We start from the raw sequence: 23393 nt of genomic DNA, 5'->3' as shown, positions 1-23393 counted from the left end.
GCTAGGAGGCGGGAGTGAGCGCTTCTCTGGAGTCTGCGCTGGAGTATTCCGCTGGAATACCCGCGGCAGCCGGGCCGGGGCCGGCCTGTTAAGGGGGCGCTGTTGTCCCCATTTTATATATGGGGAAATTGAGGTACGGTATGGAAAAGCTCAGCACCTGGCCCAAGTTCACACGGGCAGTGAAGGACCCAGAATTTGAATTCGGGAATGCTTTGCCAAGAAGGTGAATTCTAACTGGCTTTTCGTAGACTTTCTCGGTTTGACCTCCTGTTGGGGTCCAGGCGTTGTCTCTTCCAGCTCTGCAAGCCTCTATATTTCTGGGTTCCTTATTTCCTTTCATTCTTGCTGGCAAGGTGAGCTCATTTCTTGCAACGTGCAGCCATAGCAAAGGACACAGCAAAATTTAAGAAGCAAGGAGACACCCAGGAGTTCAAGAACTATCAGCAGAGGGGGAAAAGAAAGGGAATTGGGAGAGCATGGCCAAGAGCAGATGAGAGTGTAGAGTGCAGCGGAGAGGGCGTCCGCAAAGTGTCTACTGTATACAGTTGGGAGCACTGATGCATTTACTAAGGGAAATTTGAGTACAGCAGTGCGGAGAGGGCAGAAAAGTGCGCAGTGAGTTAACGGATGAATGGGACATGAAAGAACTGAGAACGTGGCCAACAGTTTCCTGAAGTTTGAAAGAAGGAGCCACAAAAAGGGGTTACAAGATTAAGGGAAATATTTTAGAGACTGAACATGTTTATAAACTGCAGGGAGGTAGCTAACAAGAAAACTGAAGATAAGAGACAAGAGGCAGAGGCCTGGAGGAGATGGGAGGGCATGGGCTTAAGAGAGAGCAAGGGTGGGGCACCTGGGTGGCTCAGTCGGTTGAGCTCAGGTCATGATCTCACGGTCTGGTCCGTGAGTTCGAGCCCCACTTGGGCTCTGTGCTGACAGCTCGGAGCCTGGAGCCTGATTCAGACTCTGTGTCTGCCTTTCTTTGCCCCTCCCCCCACTCGTGCTCTGTCTCTCTCTCTCTCTCTCTCTCTCTCTCTCTCTCAAAAATAAACATTAAAAAAAAATAAAAACACAAGAGATGAGCTGAATAGAATAGACACAATCAGCAAATTAGTAAGCTGAATGCCTGAGCATAGGAATTCTCTGATTATTGCCTAGAAGCATAAAGGGTTAAACATTTTGAAACAAAAGAAAAAATCCATCCAATACGGTGATTTTCAACTGGGAGTGACTCTTCTCTCCAAGGGGCGTTTGACACTGCCCGGAGATAATTTTGGTTGTCATAATTGGGGGTAGGTCCTTCTGGGACCTAGTGAGTAGAAGCCTCTAATTTCCTGCAACACGCAGGACCGCCCCCACAGCAACAAATCATCCGTCCCAAAATGGCAACAGTGCTGAGGCTGAGAAACCCCGGTGTGGTTCCTCATTTCCATTTCGTACCATATTCCTTCTGTCTGAGGCCTTTGTTCAAAATTTTTTCTAAGGCTAGTCTGCTGATAGGACTTCGGTTTTTACATGCATGAGAAAAGTCCTTTTTTAAAGTTATTATTTATTTATTTTGGGAGAGAGAGAGAGGGAGCGAGAGAGGATCCCAAGCAGGCTCGGTGCTCAGTGCAGAGCCTGACATGGGGCTCTATCCCAAGAACCAAGAGATCAGGACGTGTGCTGAAATCAAGAGTCAGACGCTTACGCCACTGAGCCACCCGGATGCCCTGAGAAAAGTCTTTCTTTTGCCTCCATCTTTGATATTTTCTCTAGATAAAGAATTTTAGCTTGATTTTTTTTCTTTTAGTACAGATGTTTCTCCACTGTTTTCTCACTTGCATTGTTTCCAGTGAGAAATCTGCCGTCACTTTGTTCCTCTACATACTATGTGTCTTTATTTCTTGCCTGCTTTTAATATTTTTGCTCTATTATTGACTTTTAAACATTTTTAAGGTTTATTTGTTTTGAGAGAGAGAGTGGAGGAGGGGCAGAGAGAAAGGAGGGAGAAGCCCAGGAAGGCTCCGTGCCATCAGCATGGAAGAGCTGGAACTCACAAACCGTGAGATCATGACCTGAGCTAAAATGAAGAGTCAGATGTTTAACCGACCGAGCCACCCAGTGGCTCTTATTTCTTCAAATAAGTTTCTCCTCCCTACTCTTCTGAAGACCCCCCGTTACAAGTACATTGGGTGTGTGAAGTTGTCCCACAGCTCAGTGAAGTTCTGTTGTTTTTTGCCCTCATTCTTGTCCTCCCTTTGTTTCATTCCGTATTGTTTTTACTGTCATATCTTCTTCAAGTTCATGAATATTTTCTTCTGCAGTACATCACCTGTTGTTAAGCCCATCTAGTATATTTTCTTCATCACAGGTATGCATTTTTCTTCTGGAAGTTGAATTTGTGTCTTTTGTATATTTTCCATGTCTCGACATGAACGGTCTTCCCTCTACCTTCTTGAACTGTTTTAATTCTCTAGTCTACTAATTCTGTCGTATTTCTCATTCTTGAGTCTGCTCCTTTTGACTGATTTTCCCCCTTGCCATGCGTCTTATTTTCTTCCTTGCATACCTGTGATTTTGTATGGGGTTGTAATTTTGTATTACAGTGGTAGGCACTGTAAATTTTACGTTGTTGGGTCCTGGAAATACAGTTTTATCTGACAATGTTGAGATCGTTGTAGATCTACATGCAGTTGTAATAAATGATAGGAGGTGCTTTTTCCAGGTTTTCACAAGTTGGTACATCTTCCAAAACTATAGTAATCCATTCTGCCAGCCTTTGCCTTCCAGTGGATTAGCTCATTTACATATATTTAATGTTGACTCTTAAAGGTACCATCTTACTGTTTTCTGTTTTTTTCATCTGGTTTACAACACCGTTTCTCTTTACTTGCCTTCCTGTGGGTTATTCAGACATTTTTTTTAGTATTCCTTCTTGATTTCTCAATAGCGTTTTAAAATAGTTTTAATTCACATACATTAAATTCACCCCTTTAAAGTGTACAATTTGGGGCACCTGGGTGGCTCAGTCAGTTAAGCGTCCGACTTTGGCTCAGGTCATGATCTCACGGTCTGTGAGTTCGAGCCCCACGTCGGGCTCTGTGCTGACAGTTCAGAGCCTGGAGCCTGCTTCGGGTTCCGTGTCTCCCTCTCTCTCTGCTTCTCCCCCACTAGCACTCTGTCTCTGTCTCTCTCGAAAATAAACATTAAAGAACACTTTAAGTGTACAATTTAGTATATTTACAAGTTTGTACACTAATTCCAGAGCATTTTCGTCACCCCCCAAAAGGAACACTATACTCATTTAGCATTCAGTCTCCATTCCTTCCTCCCCACAGCCCCTAGCAACAACAATGCTACTTTCTGTATCTATAGATTTGCCTTTTCTGGACATTTCATTTACGTGGAACCATAGCTTCTTTCAGATGTGTTCATGTCTTTGAGGTCCATCCAGGTTGTAGCACGTTTCCATAATTCCTTTCTATTGATGATTACTATTCCTTTGCCTGGCTATACCACATCCTGTTTTCCAATTCATCGGTTGACAGACATTTGGGTTTCCAGCTTTAAACTATTAAGAATAATGCTTCTCTGAACATTTATGTACACATTTTTACATGGAGATATATTTTCAGGTCTCTGGGTTATATACCTAGGAGTGGAATTGCTGGGTAATATGGTAGCTTCGTGTTAACTTGTTATGTTCACTTTGTATTAACTTTTGATGAAATGTTCCGATAGGTGTTCAAAACTGGCTGCACGGGCATTGCACCAGCAATGTAGAGGACTCCAATTTCCCAGCATCCCTAGCAACCCTTGTCACTGTCTTTTATTTTAGCCATCCTAGTGGGTGTGAAGTGGTCTTGATTTGCATTTCCCTAATGACTAATTGTGATATTGCGGAATATAATAAGAAATGTATGTCTGGTCTTTGTCCCTGTTTCCTGGCACAGAGCTCGTAAAACCCTTGGAATTTCTCGGTGAGACAGAAATACAGGTGAAAGGAACATCTTTTGTTATTTGTAGCAAGCCCTTTTCTGCCACACTCAAGCTTGGTGTCGGGGTGGGGGGGGACCAATCACTTGATTAGATAGAGGGTTGGAACTTTGAGCCCCCCTCCCACCCCCAGTCTCTGAGGAGGAGACGGGGGCTGGAGACCTGAGCATCAACGGTCAGTGATTTAATCAATCATCTCTGCATAATGAAGCCACTGTAAAAACCCTGGCTGGAGGAGTTTAGAGAGCGTCCTGGTGGGTGGACACGTGGGGTGCTGGGAGAGTGCACACCTGGAGAGGACACTCCTGGATCTGTGTGCACACAGATCTTCCGTGCCCTTCCCCCTGACCTTGACTTAGGCAGCTCTTCTGTGTGACTGTTCTGAGTCGTCTCATTTTATAATGAGCCTGTAATCTAGTAAAGTTGTTGTCCTGAGGTCTGTGACGTGTTCTACCAAATTACTGAACCCATGGAGGGGGCCACCGGAAGCCTTGGTATGCAGCCAGTCAGATGTGCCAGAGGCCAGGACTTGGGACTGGCATCTGAAGGGTGGGGAGCAGTCTTGAAGGACGGGGAGCTCTTAACCTGTGGGATCTGATGCTCCCGGCAGGTACAGGTGTCGGACCTAAACTGAATTGTAAGATACCCAGCTGGTGTCAGAGAACTGGTCTGTGCGGGGAAAAATCCCACACGTCTGGTGTCACAAGTGAGTAGTGAAGGGGCACCTGGGTGGCTCGGTCCGTTAAACACCCGACTCTTGATTTTGGCTCAGGTCTTGATCTCACAGTTCATGGGACTGAGCCCCATGTCAGGCTCTGCACTGAGGGCACAGAGCCTGCTTGGGATTCTCTCTCTCCTCCTCTCTGTCTGCCCCTTCCCCCCCCCCCCCCCAACACACTCTTTCTCAAAATAAATCAACTTAAAACAAAGAATTAGGGAGTGAACGGGAAGTTTTCCTGCCACTAGTGACTTTGAACATCTTTTCATGTGCCTATTGGCCATCTGTATATCCTCCTTGGAGAAAGGTCTATCCGGATCCTCTGTCCATTTTCATTTCAAGTAGGCTCCACGCCCCACACTGAGCCCAATGTGGGGCTTGAACTCCTAACCCCGAGATCAAGGTCTGAGCTGAGACCAAGAGTCAGATGCTTAACTGACTGAGCCGCCCAGGTGCCCCTCCTCTGTCCGTTTTTAAGTTCGGTCATCCTGTACTTGCTCAGTTGTAAGAAATCTTTTTTTTTTTTTTTTTCCTGGATACCTTTATCAGATGTGATTTGCAAATGTTTCTTCCCATTCTGTGGGCTCTCTTTTTACTGTTTTGGTGTTTTCCTTTGAGGCATAAAGTTTCACATTCTGACCAAATACAGATAGCGTTTCAACGCTATCAGATTTGTTAAAGAATGACAGACTCCGGGAAGGAGGCTTTGAAGGAGTTGCAGCCCTGCTCTGCTCCCTCTGCAGTTACCAAATTACTGGTGTTCCTGGTTTTCACTGCACACGTGGGCTGTTAGTTTTTAAGGCTACTGTGGACTTAGAGTGGGAATTGGGGCCAGTGTAAGTTAACGTGGCACAAATCTGCTGTGCTTACGGAGATTTCTCCTTAAGATCACTGAAGTAAATTCTACTTACGATTACTGCCTTTGGTTATTAATTTCCAGAGTTCTGGAAAAGCTGGCTCTGAGAATTGTTGCCAATTTTCTTGTTGCTTTTATGGGGGAGAAAGTTTTCAGAAGTTCTTTGTCAATTTTGCTGGTATCACTGCACTTCATACTGGTTTTTTTTGTTTGTTTTTAGCGTATTTTTCTTAGTGGCTGCTTTTTTAGTATATCCTACACGTGGGATTTATAAAGTCTACTGGTGTCAACATTTTACCATAGAGTAAGTGAGGAAACCCACCTGCATTTTGTTCCCTCGACCTTCTCTGCTTTCAGATGTCATTGTCATGTATCAAACGGCATATTTTTAATGTAATCATCATATATGATTTATAAATATTCCCTTTTATCATTTCCATTTTGTTTGTAGAACTCCCCTTAGCTAACCTTCTTAAAAACCTTGTTTATTTTTGAGAGAGAGAGAGAGAGAGAGAGACGCAGAGCATGGGCGGGGGAGGGGCAGAAAAGGAGGGAGACCCAGCATCTGAAGCGGGTAGAGGAGCACCCGGGAGCAGGAGAGCCCGTGCGGTTATGGGGTGGGCTTGGTGCTGCCGGGGCTCCCGCTGGTTCCATCTGCGGAGAGGACACTTGCCCAGGCTGGGCAGACCGCGCTCTCTCACGGGGGAAAGGGGAGCTCGGGTCTGCGGGGGTGGCTGGGCCGTCGTGGTGGTGGGCCCCCAGTGGGCTCTGGACAGCCGCGGGCCCCCGGGGGCTGGGGGCTTCTGGGGCCAGGTGCGCGTCGCGGGATTCCTTTTAAAAGCAGGTACCGCCTGGCCTCCCTGGTGCCTCTGGACGGGGGCCGGTAGTCTCGGGCTTACTGAGACAGAGGCTTCTGGGCCGGGCTGCTGGTGGCAGGCTCTGGATTTAAAAATTCCTATTTGTCTTTGTTCTGGGACACGGTTCCTTTGAAATGACTCGATCCCTTTAAGGCTTGCTCTGAAGATATCTGGCCGGGACCACGTGCAGCCTTCAGTGTCGGTTTTCCTGTCACGGAGCTCGTGCCCTCCGCAGTGCACTGTGATCACAGGTGATCACACATCCACTCTGGCTCGTGGGAACGTGCACTATTCTGGTCTGAGCTCCCGGGGTCATTTTCTCTTCTCCTTTCGGGTGGTGCTCCTCCCCACTCTCGGGTGGTTTTCTCAGGTGCGTGTGCTAGTCTGAGGGCCTGGCTGCAGGTCTCCAGAGCTCGCTCTGTGCTGCCCTCTCCCCTGGGAACTCTAGCTCCGGTGGCCTCCCCACATCCTTAGTCCCGTCTCAAGGTCAGTGCCTGCTGGATTCCACCTGCGTCTCCCCTTGCCTGGGCTGAGGCCGGGCAGGTCTCACTCAGGGAGCACCACCCTGCTCCGCCTGCTGGCCGAGGGCTGAAAACTGTAATTCTGTCTACACTGTCAGGATTTTGCTTGTTCAAATGAGACGGTTACCCCATCTTGGACTAGTGCAAGTGTCCTCTGTCCTTTCCGTTATCTTCCCCATAATGGTTCTTCCCTTCTGCACTCTAGAACTGACCACATTTGTCTCCAGATGATTGATCTGTTTTCCCAGCATCGACCCTGCCCTGTCCTGCCGCGGAGGTCTTACCAGTTATGGCTCCATCCTGTTGCCTTTTCATTTCAGCCTGTTGTCCCCTTGGGACTTTGATTCCGAGTCGAAAGTGCAATTCACTGCATTTCCCTAAACATGTGGTTTTCTCCCCTGAAAAAGTTCCTTTTAATGCTACACTCAAAGTGTCCCGTTCAGCCCGAATCTGCTCGGTATTATTTCTACTCTGCGGTATTTTCTCCAGTCCTACCTGCTCCAGCAAAGCAGACTGTTCAGACTCGGCACCAGCCAGCTCTCAGAGAAGGGTGGGTCGCTCACCTGTGAGGCATCAGCCACTGCCTCCAGGCAGCACGCCGGGCTTGCAGTGAGGGGGCTGTCCTGAGCAGGCATTATGCATCTGCTGTGCTTGGACTCTGAAGGTCCTGCTAGATTTACTCAGCACCTAGTAACCCTATTGTAACAAGCGATTCCGTTTTCACGGGATGGCCAAGCCAAGGCCCCGTGCTCCACATGCTGCCTGACTCCGGACGGGCAGGAATACAAATGGAACCAGTTGTAGACCACACCCCCTGTGCTCCTGGAAGCCTGGGCAAGGTGAGGCTATCCCAGGAGCTGTCCACCTGCCTGTCAGGTAGGCCTCACAGCAGTGGCACCATGTGAACTCAATCGCGGAAGGAGCCCCAAGAGGGAGGTGGACCTTGTCACGAGGCCTGAAGGTCATGACCCGCTTTGAGGTCAGGCAGGGTCTTCAGGGCAGTGGCTGGCACAGTGAACAGGGGGCCAGTCACAATGGGCTCATGTGCTAGGTGCAGGCGGGCTTCTTCTGGAGGGGATGGGAAGATTAGAAGTGCCCCCCCCCCCCCCCCCCCGGCAGCAAGCTGGGGGGAATGTGGACAGGTCATCCCACCGGTTTGTCCTGGTCTCACCGGGCTGTCAGCCAGGTCTTCCTGCATCAACTGTGGCCCTTGTCACACACCACGGGCTGGTCTGGGGAGGTGCACAGCAACCACAGTGGGATCCGTGCCCACTGGACTCCCCCCTTCCCCCGCTCCCATCGAGAACCACCCCAGGGAGTCAGGTCCTCTCAGACTCATTTGAGGCTGAACAGACAACACGGCTCTCTATGCCCGGTGCTGCACCCACCTCAGGGTCCCTCGGCCTCACCCTGGTTGGGAGTGGGGGTGGGAGGGCAGGACACAGGTGAACAGGGCCGTTGAGGCCGGAATGCATTTTTAAAGAGACATCTGATAAGATCCACGGCTGGCCTGGCGAGCACCAGGTGGGTCAATGAGGTCTGACACCGAGGTGATAAAAACCCAACAGGAAAAACCGCAACACAGAGGAGTCAGCTGTACGAGGCCAGAGACGGAGCAGGCTGCACACGGGCATCAGAGCAGGGAGAGCGCCGCTGGGTAGGAAGGCTCACCAGGGAGACTGCACGAGGTGCCGCGCCGCCCACGGCTGGTCCTTCTGGCGCCTGGCCCCTGACAAGTTTTACCCCATTCTGCGGAGCTGGGGCGCTGTCCCGTCTCTCCTCCAGCACCAGGAACTCTTGGGCAAGCATGGTTTCTTCCAGCTGGCCCTGACATGAAAAGTGAATTTATCAAAGAACTCTGGCTCAGTGAACTGGGCAATGGAAATGAATGAGCCCTAAGATGATTTTTTTTTTTTTTAAAGAGTATAATTCAGTTCTTTATACAGCTTAACATGAATAGACATTCTTGACAAGGCCAGGTCCCCAAATGCCTTCATCACTGGGCTTTTTGAAGAACTTTTTTCAAACCACAGTTCTTTCACTCCGTCAATTCTGGTAACCCATGGAAACCCAGGCCATGAGTGGGGACTTCAGTGGGCAACACGGACCCTTCCGAATTAGCCCCTCCAAGCTGTTGACTTGTTTGAGGCAGGACTTCAGGAGGAAAGAAGGGAGTGACAAGTGCTCTCATTTCCCAAGTTCTTTGGCAAAGTTAAAATACGTTATTTTGCTAAGACTATCTATACACTAGCATTTTATTAGACACTTTGATGAATAACCAACTTGTAGCAAACCTGACTTTCCAAGGTAGAACATATTTTTAAGTGAATGAAAGCGCAAACGATCCCGGGATAGCCTGCACGAGCTGAGAAGAGCCTCGTTAAAGACTGCGATTGGTGGCTCACTGTGACGTCTGGTTGGAATTTTACATTAGTAACTATTCTGGTTGATTTCGATCATCCCGTCGGAAGAAGTCTGACATAATAGGAATTTGTGATTGTCTTCACAGCGGTGGTGGTGGGTGGGGGGGCGGTTACAGCAATCCCAGGAGACAGTGGGGCACATCCTCTGGGAGCACCACCACCTGGGAGTTGGAGTTTGCGCTCTGGGATTTTTGTGCGGCGCTCCAGAGCCCGGCCCAATCTCTGCTCCTGCTACCATAAGAGGATTGCACGCCGGCTCAGCCACCAGGCGGCCTGAGACTCTGCTGGGACTGGTCCGGCTCTGGCCAAATCACGGGGACAGCGGCTGTTGCCTTCTGCACCCATGGGGGCGTTTCACAGAAGTGTGGGGGCGGGGGGACTGAGGGCAGAGGAAAATCTGCCTGGACATTTTGAAACATTTAAACTAGCAAACACTAAGGTACATGTTCCTTTTAAAGACTACACATTCAGACTATTTTAGCTGCCGCAAATAGTCCGAACAAAGCTTTCACCTGTATTTCTGTACCGCAGACTTCTCTAGCAGGTGCACAACCTGGCTTAATCTGTAGTTGGTAGAAACCATCAACAGCCCTGTAAGGCTTTTGGTGCTTACGGAGGACAGTAGATAAAGCAGGGTGTCTTGTTAACCATAACCCAAGACGCTGCTCCCTGGGCCAGCACTCTACAACAAGCCAAATACAGAGGGCGGAAGTAACACAGCCAAGGATCAGTCCTTAACACCAGACTAACGCACTCGCCCTGGCTCCTGACAGAGACTTCAGAGGGAGTCTGTGTTTGAGAGGTGAGACACGTGAGCTTTGCCTTCCGACAGGTCTACCCTGGAACTGTTTCCTGCTGAGTGTGCTTGGGAAACGTGTTGCTGACATCCAAACGCTACGCCTCGGAGTCGGGGGGACCCCAGTGGACATCAGAGAAGCCCGGAGCTTCCTGTTCCCAGGGCCTGCTCCATGCCGTCTGGCTCCAGGACTGGAAACCCTCCCCTGGCAGATCGGAAACCACCAATTATCATCCGCCTGGTGGAGCCCACGGACTGGAGTCAGAAATGTTACTTTGGCCCGAGGGGGGAGGAGACTCCCAAAAAACCAAAAGGCCGCCCAAAGATGCCCCGGGCCCCACTGGCCACGTGCCCAGTGCAGTACTGCTTCCCCACCACGATGGGCTGGGCCAGGCTGGCTGTGTTCCTTACCAAGATGGGGGAAGGCAAGGCCTCGGAGGGATTTGCACCGGACAGAAAAGGATGATCTTGTCACGGGGAAAGGTCATTTCTGAGGAATTAACTGATCTCTGATAAGCAAAGTATTTTTCTATTGCGCAAATATTTTGAGGTCAGAATTAGCAGCCGTACCTTCCAGTCTCGTCCAGAAGGTACTCTTTTACTACGACGTGCAGATTTCCATTCAACCATGGGCTCTGGAGTCATTTCTTCCACCTCCATCTGCACCACCAGCTGTGCAGCCTGGGAGCTGCTCGGGCAGCCGTGAGATATGACGACTCAAGCCTGGGGTTGCGCAGGCACAGAACCGCGTGGCCTGGATCACAGGGGCAGAACTCAGGCCAGTGTGGGCAGGCCAGCTGCTGATCTGCCCTGTGTCCTGCTCCAGTTAGTGTGTAAGCTTCAGTGCCTCTTCCAGGCTCCAGGATGCAGGGTTACTGTTGTCCTCCTCACAGGCCCCAAGCCTCCCAGCTGCCACCATGCCCTCGATCCGCCCCCACTCCTCCTGCGCTGTGCACCCGAGGTGTGGCCGATCGGTCAGGGCCCCCTCGGTCTAACGGGCGCAATTCCTGATTACAAATGGGAAGGAAGCATGGCCCACGTTCCCTCCTTGCCCATCTCTGGGACACACTGATCTCATAATCAGATAGTGCATTATAAACTAGGAAAAACAAACCAGGCCGGGGAGATGGCAGAGAGGGGGGATCCAGAGGTCAGAGGAGGCTGTTAAACTTGACTATGCCAGGCAGGCAGCAGGTGAAAACCCTACAATTATTTATTTTGCATTTGATTTCACTGGGTCAGATATCTAACTGCTGGAGTAAATCCACCTGCCTCCTTAGTTTTCTTCCTCTGAAGTGCACTGGCCTGAGTCTGGCTGGATGCTGCTGCTGATTCCCAGCCCCGCAAGGCCCTAGGAGGCTCCCTGCAGATGGCCCGGAAACACAGCAAGCTCAGAAGGCCACAGGCACGGTCTCAGGGGCATGAGACGTGGGTGGCTGATTCCCTCAGGACACGAGGCCCCCTGGCACTGCTTACTGGCTCGCAACCACAAGGCCACTGTGGAGACACCAAGCCCCTGCCTGACCTGGGCTCTGGCCGGTTTCCTCGGGGCAGCAGGTGGGAAAGGGCTCCCTGCCTTTTGTTTTAAACCACCCAGACCTAGCTTCAGAAGGTTCCAAAAACTTCCTCGCCCCAACTGGACCCCAAAGAGTTGATTTTTAGAAGCCAAATTCTTGTTTCATTTGGACAGAAGGAATAATGTGTCTTTCATATTTTCTTTGTATTTCTCCCCAGCATCTTCCTGTCTGCTCTATACAATGAAAATACAAACTAAATGAAGATAGAAAAAAATAATTAAAGCATTAAATTGTACAAATTACAAATCTGTTCCAAAATATACTTACATTAAATAAAATACGCATTTCAGTAAGAGATCTACAGTGAATGACTATGCATTCTGGGAAGCTTCATGACACGAGGCAGGACCAACGTCGGCGGGAAGGAGCTGAGAGAATCTGCATCCAATCACAGTGTGTAGCGGGCTTCTTACCGCCCACCTGCGAGCTACACTGAGCACATCACCAGCATCACGTGTGCGGGGAAGGGCTTGGGGAAAGGGGGACAAAGCAAGCGCTAGCCTCAACTCTGAGTTCATGACAACTGCTCAGGAATCTCATCAACAGCCTATACAGTACAGTTTCCAAAAAGTAAACATGTTAAGGTAAGCAGACAACTCTTTAGGACCCCAGACGCATGTTCCTGCTGTATTTATGTGGGACTCTCCATCTACAATGGGCGGTCGTGCAGAGGCTCTTCCTCGGGACAGCGTGGTCACAGGATGCGGACGACCCGGGGGTCTGAGGGAGCGCGAGGGCTGGGGAGGAGGCTCCCTTTTGGTTGCGGTTGGGGACAAGCCTACAACACACAGTCCACAGCCCCACCGTCTCCTCCTCCTATCATCTGGCATAACGCTTAATGTAATCTTCCACTTTATTCCGGAAGTCCTCCTGTGGAGCGAGAGGGATCGGGGGAGAAGGAACGAGGAGGAGCGAGTTAGCGAGGGAAGCACCACTTCCGGAACGCGTGGGACCCACCCGAGCCAAGGAGCCGCTGCGTGCTCTGGAGAGCGCCGGCAGGACTTGGCCCCACCGGCCCCCAGCTGCCACGGCCGCAGGACAACCAGAGGCCCGAGGGGCCGAGTGCCACTTCCCTGCTACTCCGGGTGTCCGCTGTGTGCGGGACGCCGTGCCAGGGGGGCTGGGGGTGGGGACGCAAACACAGAATCTCCGAGTGGAAGGGAGCCTAAGACCCTTGGTTTTGCAGATGGGGAGAGTGTGGCCCACAGTGTGGTCAAGGGGACAACGGAGGTCAGGACAGGGCTCCTGACCACAACTGGGGATGAGTCGCAGCTGCTGCTCTCCGAAGACCCACGTCCAGATCGGAATTCCTAGGACGACCCCCGCAGACCCTGCTGCCTACTGGAAACGTACCCACTTCTCACGGCACGAGTGCGGCCCGCCATCCGAGGGACGGCTGTGCCAAGGGGTGGGCCTGCGGCAGGGGCCCCTCCCTGGGCGCCAGGCAGAGCCGGACACATCCGCTGAAGAGAGGCGGCGTGGCCCTCAGCACCTCCAGGCCGGCACGGGCAGGAAGCACCCCAGGTGTGTCCCTCAGGCCTGCTCTAAGCTTAGCGCCCGAGGTCCCGGGCCCTGTGGGACCGGGCGAGAGGCCCTGGGGCTACGCGCCCACCTCACAACACACGTGTTCAGCGTCGGGACGCTGTGATCGGACAGGCAGACCTCACCCCTCTTAACTCCTACAACACAGCAAGGGGCCGCCCTGCAGCAGTGCCTTCCCGCTGCACGTTGTCGGGAGCACAGCAGGGACCCTGGGGGGCCCTGCGAGGACCGCACCCTCCCGTGGCCAGTCCCGGCCTGAGCAGCTCCTCCTCTGCCCACACTCCACTCACGTAGTGACCCTTTCAAGGTCGGCAGGTTCCTGGTTTAAGGGTCTGGTAATGCTTTGGTGACGCAAGTGGGGAGCTCTGACGGCCCTCCCGGCGGCCCCGGCTGGCCATTCCCACGGCACCCAGAGGCCAGCAGTACCGTCAGCGCCTAAGGGGCCGCAACCAAAGCTCGCAGGATGTGAAGACTCCACAGGCACCCCCACCCCGTCCGGCCCTCGACACCAAAACTGCCTCTGCTCTCTTACCCCCTGTGCTCTCTCCTCACCCTGGACGAAGCGGAGCCCACGGCCTCCAGGAGGCCCTCGTGCGTCCCACCGAGCAAGGCCCACGTGCCTGGGTTCACATCTTGGGCTCTGCCCCTTCCCGGCAAGTCTCTTACCCCCTTGGTGGCTCTACTTCCCCAGCGGCAAATCAGGGATAACAAGAGTCCCTCCCTCGTGGAGATTAACAGGAGAGCGGACGGTCTTTGAGAAGTGTGTGGGACAGAGTCCGGAAAGGCCACTCAAGGTTGCTGCTGCTCTCTATGTCACGGCTGTCCTGCAACTCTGCTCTAAGTCTTCTCCGAACACCCCAGCACACTCCTGCCTCAGGGCCTTTGCGCTGCTGTCAACACTCCAGAATGCTCTTCCCTGATATCCATTTGGTTCACACCAGATCTCTACTCATCTTATCAGAAAGGCTTTCTCTGAGCACCCTACATACGACAGGGAACCCATCACCGCCTCCCGCCCCACCAACGCCCACCCCCTCTGCTCACTAGCATGTGCACTCCCTGGGGACAGTGATTGTTCATCAACAGATCCTTGGGTGTTATTAGCCCCTCACCTGGCACTGAAGTGGCCACCATCAAACTTTAGAGGAACAATGGCCACGAAATAAAGTAACGAGAAAAGTTCAGTCACTGTCATCATGACTCGGCATGAGGACGTGGGTGGGGCTGGGGCACTTCCTAGAATTCACGTGGAGGCGTCACTGTTGGAGGACTTTAGGTCCAGCTCACTGGGGCTGAGAGCTTATAAACGCAAGTTTTCCCCTTATTTCATCAAAAGAATGGAAAGCAACCTTCCAAGAGAAATAAACGGATAGGCCACGGGTAACAGGGCTTTCTCCACATGGCCCTGTTTCTCCCCAACTAGGTTTCTGTAAGACACAGTGTTGAGTGGGGAAGCCCTTGTCAGGGACAGTGACAAGTGGAGTGACAATGTGAATGGGGCCCGGAGCACACCCGCAAGGGCTCGTCAGTGCAGTGGACAAACCAAGGCACAAACCGTGAGAGCAGCCGGGGAGCACCCCTGCCCGGGGCCCGCGCACCCCGGCTCCTCCTGAAGGCCTCTGCTGCTCCCAGCCTCCTCTGCCTGGCCGGAAGCTCCCACTGATCCCGCGGTCCCACTGCACGCCTCACTGGCCCCTGCTGTGCCCGTCACGTGGTCTTGTGAGCCTGTGTCAGATCCGTGCTGGGGGGCGCGGCTCTCGCGGGCACTCCTGCCCCCCTTTGGGGCCCTGCTGAGGCAGCACCTGTCTTCGCCCCTCTGCCCGAGGTTGTAGGTAACAGCACACACACGCAGCAGGCCTCACATACACAGAAGCACCCGCTCTTAAGCGCAGCATTTAGAACCTCACGTGTTCAGGCTGGGTGTCGATAACAGCGCTGGGTGGCTAACTTCTGGGGTGCGGAGGGTTCACCAGGGAGGAATCTGGTTCAGAAAATGCAACTCGAGGCTCTAGGACTAAACCAAGTTAGCCCTGCAGCTGCGTCTGCTTAGGCCTTACTGGCTAGTTGGCTTGGCCCCAACTAAAGCCGATCAGTCTCTCACAGCCCCGTCTCAGTCACAGGGCCATCACCCTGACTCCTGCTCCTACACTCTGTTCGTGTACTTTTAAGGATGTGCGTACAAGGGATATTTATTGCATTACTGTCATAGTTGGGGGGAAAAAAGATGGGAAAAACCTGAGTGCCCACAATGAAATGGTTGAAAAAAGTACAGTAGAGCCATTTTATGGACCATTAGTTCCTAAAATGAGTGAGTGATGGTTTATTCACAGACTTGGAGAAAAAAGTTAAAAAAAAAAAAAAAAAGAAAGGAATTGAAGATTAAGAGTAATAAACAGGATCCAATTATGCTGGAGCAAAACCAAACTGCAAAGCGAGCGTATGAGCCTAAGTGCAACGGGAGGGCGGGAAGGGCGATGGTGATCGCTGGGCCCCACACGGTTCGTCAGGAAAACTGACAGTTACTGGCTTTAAATCCCATGGATTGAATTCTACTCGGAAACCACATCTAATAAAAACCCTTCTGTCTGACCTTGGGTCAGACATTACTTACCAATTGCTTGTCAATGGCTTTAAATTGCAGGCCAGACCTACCATTCTCAGCCTCGTGTTTATCTGCTCAAGAGACAGAAAGCCACCAACCCAGGGCGCTGCCGCGAGCTTACCTTGTCCCGCAGGTGATGTTCTGCAGCCTCAATATTCAGCGGATCATCAAAATTCAAAAGATCCTTAAAGAGAGAAAAACTCAAAGTAAACCATGGCAAGAACCTGTTCTTCCGCTGTCACATGTGTCCACTTTACGAACCAGGAGACGGGAAGCTAATCAGCCACGGGACAAGCTAGAGAAACTCCATCACGGCTCACGGCTCTCGGGACAGAAGCGTGCCGAACGTGTGGGTGTCTTCTTCAAAATGTGGGCGAACGGCTGACGGAAGGACTGGGGATGTTTACATACAACTGTCCAAAGTTTGGTGAAAATGGAGGATGGTGACCGCATTAAGTTCTAATGCTACTTTTGATAAAGAGCCACTCTCGTTAGCATTTCCGAAGAAAAATCCCCCTCTTTTGTCTTCAAAAACTCGTTTCTTGCTTTACTTTGTGGTGAACATCTCTGCCGCTGCAAGTCTGCGGCTTCCTTCCAGGCTGACCTTAACTGGATCTTGTCTTTATCCATTAACCATCCTTCACAGCACGGCACTCATACCCAGCAGGAATGGCGTGTGGAGCCTAAGTGAGCGCCACAGTGCCAGGAGGCCCAGCCCCCCAGACCTTTCTGCCTCAGAAAACCCTGGGGGGCTTCTGGTGGCGCTCAGTCAGTGGAGCACGTGACTCTTGATCTTGGGGTTGTGAGACCGAGCCCCAGGTTGGGCGGAGACATTACTTAAAAAAAAATAAAATCTTAAAAAAGAAAACTCTGGAATGGCTACTCCTCTCTCCTCGAAGATTTTAAATCAGAGGCCGTGCCTTATCTTTATATTGCCCAATACCTCTTCTTAAAAACCAAGGTAGTGACATTTGTCCTTCAGAGAAGTCACTGCTTTCCAGAGCCATCGTGGCCACTGTAAAGACGTCTGTACTTCTCTTCAGGAGAAATGTTAAGTTTGGGGACTGTATTTCTGACTTAGGAATAAATAACAGGGTATGACCAATACATCACAAATATTGCAAGGAAAACACAGAGGCCTCTATGCTCTGTAAGAGATCAACTGTAAGTCCCAGACACTGGCAAAAATACAACGCACACGCACGAGATACCTGATGCATATAAAGACCACGAGACACACAAAATTCTCTGTCTTCCTTACCATGTATCTGACCTAAAACGAGTACATTGGCTGGAATAACCATCGGGCTTCATCAGCAACTCTGGTTGGCTCCTCAGAATTGGGGAGGCCTGGAGCCCTGGAGACGGGGGGCTGCACTAGCTTAAGAGCTAAATCAAAGCAGCAGCAGCAGCATGGCCAGCTGGGTGGACTTTCCCTCAAGCCGCAGCCCTCACGGTTCAGAAGTAAACCATACACGGCAACGGAAAAGCCAAACCACAATCACAAGCAGATGACAGAGGCTCGGTGCCCCTGAGCGCTGCCTCCTCAGGGTTAGGTTAAGGGGGGGCCCGAAGCCAGAAGCTGCGGGGTTTGTGGCTGGTGCCGCAGGTGGTTACCCGGGACATCACAGGAGAAGGCAAAGGGAGGCGGGAGCTTGAGGGCCTAATTTCGAGGCTCCGCGGCTTTTTATTCTTGCTGAAGGCAAGAGCAGAGCACCGTGATCCCGGACGCTGCGTCACACTCCTGCCGTGGCGCCAGGAAGCTGCCCCTCCAACACCCCGCCGTTGTGTGCGCTGACCAGGATGGGCTCATTTTCATGGACGTTGAGTTTAAAAGTATCACAGCTTTTTTTCCCCTCCGCAGAGACAGATCTCTGAAACTTATCTCTTTAAAAAAATTCTTTTTAATGTTTACTTTTGAGAGCGAGAGACAGAGCCCAAGCAGGGGAGGGGCAGAGAGAGGGAGACACAGAATCTGAAGCAGGTTCCAGGTTCTGAGCTGCCAGCACAGAGCCCAACACGAGGCTTGAACCCAGGAACCGTGAGACCGTGACTCGAGCCAAAGTCGGACGCTCAACTGACTGAGCCACCCAAGCGCCCCTGAAGCTTATTTCTTTTAAAGAAAACTCTTTTATGACCAAAATGTAAAAACTCAAAAGAATATTATATAAAAAGTTCAAATACGAGCTTTTAGCTTCTCCCCATGCCCACTGCCTGCCCTCCAGCCCCTGCCTGTGACATGCTGTTTTCTGAGGATAGTAAACTTGGGCAGCTGGCCACTGAGGAGACAACAACTCTACGGATCTAGGTTTGTGAAAAGTCTAGAAGTCGTGTGACCACATACGCCTTCACCCAAACCAGGACACGTGGGAGGGAAGAGGGCTGCCGGTGAGGACACACATAAGTGGTCCGGGCCAGGTGCCCCCGTAGGAACGGCCGCCCACACGAAGCAGAATAGCACCAACCCCCGCCCTGGCCCCAGAGGGCCGAGACAGCCACTCCAGCAGGGCTCCCAGGGCCCCCTTCCCCATGTGCTACCCCAAAGCCCCCTCAGTTCCCGTGTCACTGTTCCTCTAACTAGTAAGAATATGACGGAAACGAGGGGGTCAGCATGTTGCTCAGGGCACTGTGTTTTCAATCCCTCTGTGTGATCCTTAACGGGATGTTTAAAACCAGGAGGCAGAGTAATCAAGAAAAACTCGGGATTCTGGTCAATGTACTTACAGTAAACAAAGAGTTTAATCCCCAAACAACATCCTGGAATGAGAAAGAAAGAAGAAAACAAGTTTCAGGCTCTCGTGCACTAAGTCTTGCAAACGCGCGACAAAGAGATCGGGATTGCACCATGTCAGAATTTATCCTCGGCGTGCTCTGTTTTTCCCAAGACGGAGACTTAAAAAAAAAAAAACACGACAACTTCTCTTCAGTGTGCCAACAGGCTCTGGGAACGTGGAGGTGAGCAGTATGGGCAGGAAGCACAGAATCAAGGACCATGTGAAGTGCCCTCGGGTGAGGCCCAGCCCAAGACAGGTGCATCTGCTCAGGAGAAACCCACCGACACCACCTCGTCCTCGCCACCCTCTCATGTAGTCCAGACTTCTGGAGAGTCATCTTTACAATAAAATTTGTTGTTTCTGCATCTGTGGCCTCTTGGGGACTGCAGGTAAGCTCATTACCCGTGGTCCCACGGGCCTCCTAACAATTTTGCTCTAATTATTTCAAAAATCAAGGAAGGCTAGTAACGTTTCCTAACATTCAAAGATCAGAAATGTCCATTAAAACAAAATGGAAAACCACTATGTTCGCTCTGGAGTGACTGGCCATCTGTGACTCAACCACAGGTTCCCTTTCAGCCTTCCTTGCCGTCAGCTCCAGCCTTGTCTTTTTTCAGGCTGATTCTCAGCCCCAGTCGATACTCAGACCACACCTCGGGAGGATCCACGGTCGGGCCTGTGGAAGTGTGAGGTGTCCTCCGGCCTCCGACTCCGGGACAGGGCCCCAAACTCCTTCCCTGGGCCCCTCCCCCAAAGGGCCTACTTGGTGATGCCCCCTCCAGGTGTGGTCATGCACAGCATTAGACAAGGCGCCAGAGCCGGTGCAGTCACCTGTGGGCCACTGTGGCCCACGCACGCCTCTCTGGGCCTCAGTGTCCTCCGCTAAGAGCAGGGGACGGGGGTGAGGACGGTCTCTATGAGGTGAACCAGTAAGTAGGCATACAGCGAATGAGGTCAGTTCATCCACAGCAGCTCTTTCCACAGGCAGGGCCCAGAGAGTTCATGTGTGAAGGATGGTGGGGAGAGGGCCCTGCACACACGTGGCCCAGGCCTGCCCGGGCTCACCCTTGTGACCCAAGGGACAGCATCCCACGCGGCATCTCGCTTGCCAGCCATGCTTATTTTTTGTGCATTTGGCACAGACTTGGACTTACAAGTGGCTTTAGTTAGGACAGCATTTGTAAGCCGTGCATGACTGAGCCAAAGTTAACACGTGTGGGAAAACACCGCTGTTGAGACATGGGAAGAGAAGGGGAGGGGACAGGGAGGAAGACGGCACAGTGCAACGTGCCCGCCAGTCTCAGAGCGTCACGAACACGCTGATGGGACGCCCACGACCCTTTCAGGCTGAGCTGGTATGACTGTGTCAGAGCAGGACACGGTCACCAAGGAAAACGGGCCTGGTCCAGAGGACCGAGCCTCAGGCTGAGGGGAGCGCAGGCTGGGAACCCAGTGCCAGGGCAAAGGCTCCGGCTGCGTGTTTCGCATCCCATCAGAAACGACGGCAGGAGTCGGGTGCACTACGGAGCGAACGCCGGCCGGTAGTTCTGACTGCTTCTGACGAAAAGATCGGGCGGCAAGTAAAGCGCAGGCGTCCTGCGGATATGCCACGGCAGAACGGCCTCGAGGTGAAGCCACAGCCGGTGGTCTCACGGGGTGCCCCTAACGCTCACCACCAGAACCAACTCAAGCCTACACCGAAGCAAGCTCCCCGTTCCGCTCCCTCAGGGCCCACCGCCTGTCCCAGCGAGCTCCCTGTAACTTGGCACAGAGGCCACGTCCGTCCTTTCCCTCCTCCCCTCTACCCGCCCGGCTGCTCTCCTCCCCTCTCCTCCGAGAGTGAGGCACCTCACAAGACTGGGGACAGAGGAAGAGAAGAACAGTGAATGAGCTGAGGCACAAATGGTACAGGGGAGAGGTGAGCGGAGAAAACGGGAACGCCCCACTGCCCCAGAGAGAACTGGGGGTAGAGGAACCGGCCGGGGCAGACGCTGGGCTGAGCACCCCTGGCGGGCAGGCGGGCAGGGGGTGAGGAGGGAGTAGGCTGTGGACAGGACGGCAAGGAGACCGGTTCCCGGAGGGAGGGGCCTCCAGGCCCGCGGTCAAGAGCACTGCACTCTACCTTTAACGTCCTCGTGGGAGCCCAGCCGGTGCCGTCGATCGAATGTTCTCTCAGTAAACTGAAACGCAGAAGGGCGCAGTGGTCAGCGAGGGCAGCCTCCAGTCGCGTGAGCCGCCGATGTGCCGGACGCTGCCGCCACGCCCTGCCCGTGCCCCCCGTCTCCCCCGTGGCCTCGCAGCCTCCGTCTCGCTGCCGAGGGCCTTCCCCACCTCTAAGGCTGTCCACCCACAAGTCCAACTCTCGTGCCATCTTCGCTGCCTGTCCACGCAGGGCTCGAATCCTGGACGCACGCAGGAGCTTAAAGACACCACGCGCACCTGTCAACCCAGCGGTCAGGGCCTCCTACGCGTGGGTCACAACGACCCTGACCTCACTTAACGCCTCCGCAACCCACGAGGGAGGCACGGCCACCTCTCCGTCGGACGGAGGAGAGAAGGCACGTCGCGCAGCACCAACACGCCCAAGGGCATGGGCAATGATGGTCCTCCGCACCCGGGCAGCTCGCTGGGGGCTGCGGGTGGACCTGCCGACAGCTCCCAGCACACGTTTCATACCCTGTCTTTGTCTTTAAAAAGCTCAAAAGGAGAAAATGAAGGATAAAGGTGGATTAACCCAAACCTCCGGATGGTCCTCAGCAGTGGGTGGGAGGACCGTGTTCAGAGAAGGGGCACACGGCTCTGGAGGTACCGTGAGGCCCTATCGCTCAAGCTGGACCTCAGGGTCCTTTTCAGCACGCCATTCGATACTCTCACATAAATGATTTTTCCATACTTTGAAAAACCACAATTCATTGCCAAGTTCCTTTCTGGGGAAAACTTAGTTTGGCATTGCTGAGTTGTATCGCACCGTTGCTCTGATCCGTACCTAACATTTCTTAAGGTCACATGTCGGTGTCAGGCTCTCAGTATCTGGCTGTCTGTGTCTTAACTGTTACTGTGAACAGAATTTTTGAATCGGAGTGTGTTCAAGTTCAGATAAATCAATTACAATCAGGAGAAAATATAAATATGCTGTAATCTTAATTGCCCAAGATTTGTTGGAATAAACAAAACCTTAAATTGACCACTACCACTTACTCTGAGCCTTAAAAAGAAGGCTCTGCCCTGCAGAGGCCTGTGCCTGACGTGAAACCTGTACAGATCTGAGTGACTTTCTGGAAACCATCTGCCAGGTCCTGGTGTTTATACGATCCAGTGACAGATTTCTTCACTGAGGCAGGGAGAAGAATCCTTCCTGGCTGTTCTCATCCTTCTTTTATGGACCTTATCGTATGCTTGCTTACCTGTTTAACGCCTGTCTCCCACCAGCCGGCAAGCCCCGTAAAGCAAAGAACACCACCATGAGCTGACGGGCGGAGGAAAGGAAGGAAGCCGGCTGAACTGGCTGACCAGTCAGAACCCTCGAGCTTCCCCGCCGACAGCACAGCCAGAGCAGGAGGGCTCTAAACCCGGAGGCCAGGTGCGCCCAGCAAGGGCAATGACAGGGGCGGGAGTGGGGAGTGCCCATAATCGGGCAGGCGGCGCCCATGGTCGCAAGCCACGGGTCTGGGCAGAGTGACACTGTGGACGGGGCACAGGGTCACTGGAAGTTCTAGCCCAGCCTCGGCAGGTGGCAATCCTGCAGGAGCTCAGGTGACAGCCCATCAGCGAGGGCAGCAGCCAAGGGAGCAGACGGTGCCTCAGGGGCTACGCCGGAAGCTTGGACCCCAGGAGAAAAAGTCTCGAGTGCAACCACCGGAATCCAGGCCCGGGGCCCTCTAATCCCACAGACACGGCACCTCTCACCTCTGACCCTGAGCCAGGAGGAGGGCAGGGCCGCCGGTGGGAGCAGAGCAAGACTCACAGAGACAGGGAAGGACGGCTGTGTACCAGACAAGGCCCCCAGGGCAGCAGGCACCGGCCAGTGGTGCCGAGTGAGGGATCCAGGTAACTGGTGCCCGGCACTCACTATGGACCAGGAGGGCGTGGGCCAGGCTTGTCTTTCTCTTTATTCAGGAGACGCCACAAGTCAGCTGTGGACCAAGCCACCGCTGGACGCGGTCTAGTTTTTCACTGGATGAGGTCTTTATACTTAAATCTGGCGCCTTACTTCCCACAAATAAATCCCTACAAGTGCAGCTGACGAGTCCAAGGGTAAATGTAAGTTAAATGGAGACCTTAGATCTGAAGGACCAACAAAAGGACCCAGACAGAACCGCCCTCCCGTGATGGTGATGTGACAGCCTGCTCTCTCCCTGTCCCTCACATCCCACCGGATATCTGCTTTCGTATCAGACAGTCTGAGGAGTGGTGAGTGGCGCCTCGCTGGTTACCACGGAGACTAAACAGCCCTCAGAGCCTTCCCACCCACCCCCCTGCGACTCTCGTACGAGTCACTGCTTGTAGCTGGTGCTCGTTTTCCCTCGTGGCCGTGTCCACCTTTCTCATACCGAGTGGTAAAGACCACGTCCATACGAAGCATGTAACACAGCTGACCTTTTCCCTCTCACTTCTGTGTTCCGTATTCTTAATGTGAATGCGGCCAAATCTGTCAATGATTTTCCTCTGAGGTTTCTGGAGTTTGTTGCCGGCGGCCATCTGCTGAGCTCTCCTGATACTTTGCTAGAACGTGACTTCTCAGAAGACGGC

General features: G+C 52.6%; 1 protein-coding gene across 4 annotated transcripts in view; it reads right to left on the bottom strand.

Annotated features, from left to right (window-relative positions):
- Positions 1–7429: 7429 nt before the first annotated feature.
- Positions 7430–23393, bottom strand: part of UBE2F (ubiquitin conjugating enzyme E2 F (putative)) — a 58589-nt gene continuing 42625 nt past the window's right edge. For 2 of the 4 annotated variants that reach the window (XM_047846370.1, XM_047846369.1), the window contains 4 exons: positions 20767–20824; positions 18595–18627; positions 15992–16054; positions 7446–12596 (listed from right to left, as the gene is read on the bottom strand). In XM_047846370.1, coding sequence (XP_047702326.1) covers positions 12546–12596; positions 15992–16054; positions 18595–18627; positions 20767–20824 — 205 coding nt within the window. In that variant the 3' untranslated portion in view covers positions 7446–12545. Of the gene's footprint in view, positions 12597–15991; positions 16055–18594; positions 18628–20766; positions 20825–23393 lie in introns of all 4 variants that reach the window. The other 2 variants (XR_007149559.1, XM_047846371.1) reach the window with 2 other exon arrangements.

The sequence above is a fragment of the Prionailurus viverrinus genome, unplaced genomic scaffold, assembly GCF_022837055.1.
Source record: "Prionailurus viverrinus isolate Anna unplaced genomic scaffold, UM_Priviv_1.0 scaffold_39, whole genome shotgun sequence".
In the NCBI taxonomy this organism is placed as follows: Eukaryota; Metazoa; Chordata; class Mammalia; order Carnivora; family Felidae; genus Prionailurus; species Prionailurus viverrinus.
This window is presented reverse-complemented; position numbering and strand designations above follow the sequence as displayed.